This window comes from Enhydra lutris, unplaced genomic scaffold (genome assembly GCF_002288905.1).
Source record: "Enhydra lutris kenyoni isolate GAN:26980312 unplaced genomic scaffold, ASM228890v2 scaffoldscaffold22, whole genome shotgun sequence".
NCBI classification, from domain to species: Eukaryota; Metazoa; Chordata; class Mammalia; order Carnivora; family Mustelidae; genus Enhydra; species Enhydra lutris.
Genome location: NW_019154106.1, coordinates 19895250 through 19901249, shown reverse-complemented (window position 1 = coordinate 19901249; position 6000 = coordinate 19895250). Strand labels below are relative to the sequence as shown.

At 45.6% G+C, this 6000-nt stretch overlaps 1 protein-coding gene across 2 annotated transcripts in view; it reads left to right on the top strand.

Annotated features, from left to right (window-relative positions):
- The first annotated feature begins 1004 nt into the window (after positions 1 to 1004).
- Positions 1005 to 6000, top strand: part of LOC111149515 (tetratricopeptide repeat domain 17) — a 119433-nt gene continuing 114437 nt past the window's right edge. For both annotated transcript variants that reach the window (XM_022506613.1, XM_022506612.1), the window contains exon 1: positions 1005 to 1173. In XM_022506613.1, coding sequence (XP_022362321.1) covers positions 1015 to 1173 — 159 coding nt within the window. In that variant the 5' untranslated portion in view covers positions 1005 to 1014. The remainder of the gene's footprint in view (positions 1174 to 6000) is intronic.

Here is a 6000-nt window from a genome sequence, read left to right as displayed (position 1 = left end):
GATGCTATGGGTCTCCTGATCTAGACCTCCAGCCTAGACCCGTGCTGCCCTGTAAGGTAGCCACCAGGCACATGTGGCTCTTAAGCCCTGAAATCCAGCCAGTCTGAATTTATTTTTTTTTTAATTTTTAAAATTTTAAAAATATTTTATGTATTTATTTGCAGAGAGAGAGAAAGCGAGAGAGGGAACACAAGCAGGCCTCCCGCCAACCAGAGAGCCTGATGCGGGGCTTAATCCCAGGACTCTGGGATCATGACCCCAGCGGAAAGCAGATCCTTAACGACTGAGCCACCCAGGCGCACCCCTAGCCAGTCTCAATTTAGACGAGCTGGAAGCCTAAAAGACTTAGTACTAAAAATAAAATAGCTCAGTCATTTGTACAGATTTTATGTTGAACTAATACTGTGTTGTATACAATGGGTTAAATCAAATGCGTTATTTCGCTCTTTTAAAACACTTCTCCGTGGCTCGAGCCTCACATCCTTCTACGGGACAGCGCTGCCCTAGACGGACAATGCGCCCAACTCTGAAGCTTCCACTACTGCGAGGCTTTAAGAACAAAAGAGAATCCATCTCTTCCCTTAAGTCTTTCGAAAGCATACCTTTTATTTTAAAACTATATGACACAACCATAAATAAAAATGAAATAAAATGAAAACCAAGGTTTTATTAAATACATATATATGTAAATATATACAGAGTCCTCTCATATCCGCTCAGGCTCCACCTAGAAGACTCCACCTAGAAGACTCCTTCTATCTCCCTCTGGTTCCCACGCCACGAGATCGAACTGCCTACAGGAAAACAATAACAAAAAAGCTCTCTCCGACCTGAAGCCAAACCCGGCTGTCCGCGCCGCCCAAACCGAGGCTGAGAAAGTCGGTCGTCAGCGGGCAGCGCCTCCGGGGCTGCGCCTCCGGGGCTCCACCTCCTCCAGCTCCGACCTCCCCAAGATGGCGGACGGCGGGGGCCGGCTTCCGCTTCCGGTGTGAACAGTAGGGCCGGGGGGGCAAGATGGCGGCGGCAGTAGGGGTCCGCGGCCGGTGCGAGCTGCCGCCTTGCTCCGGCCCAGGCTGGCTCCTTAGCCTTTCCGCCTTGCTGAGTGTGGCGGCTCGAGAGGCCTTCGCCACCACGCACTGGGTCGTCACGGAGGACGGGAAGATCCAGCAGCAGGTAGCGGCCAGGGCGTCCCTCTCCGCCCGCGCCCGCCCTCGCCCCGGGGGATTCCCAGGTCCGGCCCCTGGCTGTTTGGCTCCGCGCGGTCCCGCCCCCAGCCTATCTTCCCACGGTCCCGGCGCTGCGGCCGGAGCGACCCCATTACTCAGAGCTGGCGTCGCTCCCTCCCCGTTTGTCCTCTGGCCCTCGCCTCAGCCTCCTGCAAGTTCTCAGCCTTCCACCCCTGAGGCAGCGTGCCGCGTGGGAAGTGTCGCCCGGCCGTGGGGGCGGGGGGGGGGGGTCGGGCTCTGGGGACATTTTGTTGTGCTTGGGCTTTAGAAACCGCGGATTCATTATCCTTGCCTCCGTTCCTCTCGGGCCCACCACGCGTCACCAGCCCTCCCCGAAGAAGTAGAAAGCAGGTGGCAATGCCGTGGTGTGCGCGAGTCCCACGGCGGTGACAGCTTCGGCACCCCTAGGCAGTGGGTCATCTAATGCTTCTTCCCCAGTCTCCTCTTCTATGTGCTGGAATTCGTATCGGGGTTTGGTGGTTTCAGCTTGTACCGTTACCCAGGTCAACAGGGGTTCTTTAGAGGCAACACACACTTTCCTTCTTAAGGAATGCTTGAAGATGCCTCTGGCGGCGTTGCCTGCATCTTCTAGCTGTAACTGCCCTCGTTTCCCAGTGTACTTTGCATTGTTTCTTTACCTAGTTCCCGTGACCCAGCCCCGCAAGGAGGATACGCGATTTCCTGGATTCTTGTATGCCCGAACTAATTGCTCAGAGGAGAGATTGCTTTCCTTACATAACTTTATGATTGCCTACATTTTGTGAATGCTGCTGATCCCGAAGCAGTACGTGTGTGTGCTCTGCTGTTGGTAAACTTAATGACTTCCAGCACTTGAGAGCAATCCTGAAAAGTCCAGCAAACATTTAGGTAGTGAATTGTGTGCCCCATGCAGTTTCGCTCACTGATCTCAAATGTATCAATCATTATTGTGTGGAACTGTGGACCTTTGGGTTGTGTGTAATGAATGATGATAACATAATGCAAGGTTTACTTTTGTATAAAGTGAAGTTCACCTGATGGCGAATTTTACCTCAAGTATAATGAATTAAACAGTTTAAAAATCGGGTTGGTATTGGTGAGTGGTTTTCACTGTGTGTGAGAAAAGAGATTGGCTTCTTATTGGATGGCATTTTCTATCTACCTTACTTTAGAAGAAATTTCCTCTTTGAGGTTTAAAAGATAGATGCGTGTTTCAGAAACCCTAGAAAACACTGCTACTTCTTTCCTTAACAAAAGGTTAGAAATCTTATGTGAGTCCTGGCTGCTTCCGCCTCCCCCTTTCTTTTGTTTCTTGATGATAGTTTTCCCTGAGGCCCTCATGAAGGGCTACATGGAATTAAGTCACTCTTGCTGCAATTTGGGGAGCCCTTCTCTTATTGACTCTTCTGTAATATTGTTTTTGGCCACAGCTATTTATACACTATGACATTGACTTCTCCTTCCCATTTTGGTATCCTGCCACTCAGCCCAGGAAGTAGCCCATCTAAAAAGTGAAAGCTGGTGGAATTGTATTATTATGCTGAACGTTGCAATGGGAAAGCAGAACCTGATTTGTTTGAAAAACAAAACCAAGCCAAAAACAAATTCTTTCCGCCCCCCCCCCCCACACTGGATACTTATGTTTTAGTGGGGGAAAGGTAGGGGTTACTGGTAACTTGCCTCAGAAAGGGAGAAATCTGAAAAATCTTTTGGAAGTCTGCCAAGTCACCCCTGCAGTAAGTAGTTAGGCTTAAAGTTAGGAAAGAAAGATTTCTTTACTACAAGCTTTTAACAGTTAACTTTTTCAGTGAATTTTCTAGTACTTTGCTATGTAGCATTTACAATGTTAAGTTCAGAGAACCACAGAATTTTGTATCAGAAGAAATAAAGTTGGTGTCTACAACGTAACAAGAGTCTGGGGGGTGCCTGGATGGCTTAGTTGGTTAAGCAGGCCACTCTTGTTTTTGGCTCAGATCATGATCTCTGAGCTTAGCATGAAGTCACTTGTTCCTCTCCCTCCGCCCACCCCACCCACCTCCCCTATGCCTGTGTGTGCACTCTCTCTCTCCCTCAAATAAATAAAATAAAAACAAAAACAAAACAAGAGGAGGCCAGGAAGGAAAGTTGGATTTAATCTGAGGGAAAAGCAACATTTATAAAGAGAGTTGAATACATGATCAGCTTCTGAGTGCCACTGTGGTAGTTGTGCATACATTACCCACGCTGCCCTTCCTGACAATAACTTGAACTCAGGCAGGATCCAAACCTCAATTTTGATTGTGATTATCACATTTATATATGTCTATTAAAGAATTGAAAGATCCCTTTAGTATATGGATTTGGGTATACTGCAGATCTATTCATATGTTCAGAATCAATTAATTAAAAGCTATATATATATAGGAGATATATATATATGGTATATTGTATATATATAATGATAACTGACATACCATATGCCTTGCTACTTGTTAATAATATCTGAATGAAAACAGAAGGTTGATTTTAGTTTTAAAGTGCTCTAATATCAGGGAGAGGGCTAATGGCAAACTGAAATGGCAATCTTAGAATATCAGAGTGGCAAATACCTTTGCCTGATACTTAAACCTGTCCAAATTAGATCTAATAGGTAATTGTTTTCCATAGTGAACTTGGAGAAGTACTTATGAATTAAAAATCTGAATTGCCCAAAATACAGACTTACACAGGGATAGTTAACATCACTATAAAGTTTTTTTTTTTTAAGATTTTATTTATTTATTTGACAGAGAGAGATCACAAGTAGACAGAGAGGCAGGCAGAGAGAGAGAGAGAGAGGGAAGCAGGCTCCCTGCCGAGCAGAGAGCCCGATGCGGGACTCGATCCCAGGACCCTGAGATCATGACCTGAGCCGAAGGCAGCGGCTTAACCCACTGAGCCACCCAGGCGCCCCTAAAGTTTTAACTACATTAAGCAGTTCTTCCCAGGAGAAGAACTGGTTTGGCTTTATGCTTGGTTTTTCTATTTCAGGCCTTAGCGAATGATAAAGATAGGTACCCACAAGTTACGGACTGCAGGCTTGTGACCATGGAAATGTGTCGGAAGACCTAGATCTTTGAGGGGGTTGAAATGGGGCTTCAGTCAGAGCAGGAAGCGGCCATTCCTCCAGGCAGCCTCCTCACTGTCAGAGCTATGGTTGCTTCTGCCAGTAGCAAGCGGTGAGCACTGGCCATGGCAGCTCAGGGAATTGTTCCTTTCCACAGTCCCTGCCTGAGCTGGAAAGCATGTTTTTAGGTCCCGTCTTTACTGAGCTGCCACTGAACTCCCCAGAGCATTGGCCAGGGAACCCTGGAGGTGGGATGTGAAGAGAATGCTCTGGTCTCTAAGTTCCTGTCCCACTGGAGTCAGGGGACAACTAAGAAAAGGTGCTCCTCTTCAGCTTTATGCTTTTCTCCCAGCTTTGGGCTTTGGCATACCTCTGATCGCCTCATGCCCCCTGTGCCTTAAATAAAGCCAGGATCCTTGGGGTCCATGGACCTAAGTAATGGAGCCATTATAATCTGGACACTAGGAGGATCTGTGTGTGATCAGGTCAATGGATTAGGTGGTTGGCTTCATTGTGAAGAACAGGCTTTAAGATAATTTTGTGGTTTCTTTCGTTTCCTTTTTCTCTTTTTTCCTTCATTACTAGTATGGCAACATTTATTTTCCATTTTTACCAAAACAGTCTGGAGAGTCACTTGAGTGGAAGGTTGAATGAACTTTTGTGAATTAGCCTAAGAGGCTAACCATTATGTATCACTTCATTTCTGTGGAAAAAATGTTCCATGTTCTAAATTAGCAGCTAACAGATGAATTCCTGAAATGTTACCAGTTTGTCTTGGACTTCTTGAATTCAAAAGTAGTACTTCTAGTCCTGGGTTCATTTCCTCTGGATAGTCTGTTTCTTCCTAAGTGGAGGTCTAAAACTTGAAGTAAATAAAGAGTATAATTGTTATCAACTCTGTCACAACATAGTATTTATTTACTTGGCTACTGTTTCCCTCTTCTCTAATCTTAGAACCATAGAACTTTAGATTTGGAAACAATTCTTAAAGGGTATGTATAGTACAACTCAAAGGCGAGCAAGTCGTCCAAAGTCACACAAGTAGTGAGTGGCAGTTAGTGATAGCAGGAAGTAAAACTCTGCAGTAGCATGCAGGCAAGCACCTTGTACTCAGATTGAAATGCTTTCCCCCTCTTTCGTAGTACCTACCAATGAAAGAAGAGAAAGAAAAGGAAAAAGGGAAAATGGGAATAGTGAAGTAAAAGTCTTCTCTTGTCCAGTTTGCTTTACCTCTGCAGAATATTTTGTGGTGACTTTAAAGTTGGGAGTGGGTCGGGGAGGGTCAGAAATAGGTGTGAATTAATTTGGGGTTATTTAATCATTTTTGCCTTCTCTCAAGCAAATGTGTTAAAAGTACAGATCCTTTGAACTGCTTAGAACAAATGAGGTTTCTAACAAAACCAATGCTCTGGAGCCTAGCAGCCTTGGCATAAAAGTGTTCGATAGGCGGTTAGTTCAGCAACTGTGATTTGAGCAAGAGCTATCAGATTTAGTTGGATACACAGGCTAAATCGTTATCTCTTGGTCTTTAATAGTTTATAAGTGAAGGAGTGGTTTAATTTGTGTCTGATATTAAGTAACTGCTTCATCTGGGAGAGGGCATCCAGATGACACTATGAAGCTGACAGCTTTCTCTCAGTGCTTTTCAAAACAGCTTCTCGGGGCGCCTGGGTGGCTCAGTGGGTTAAAGCCTCTGCCTTCAGCTTGGGT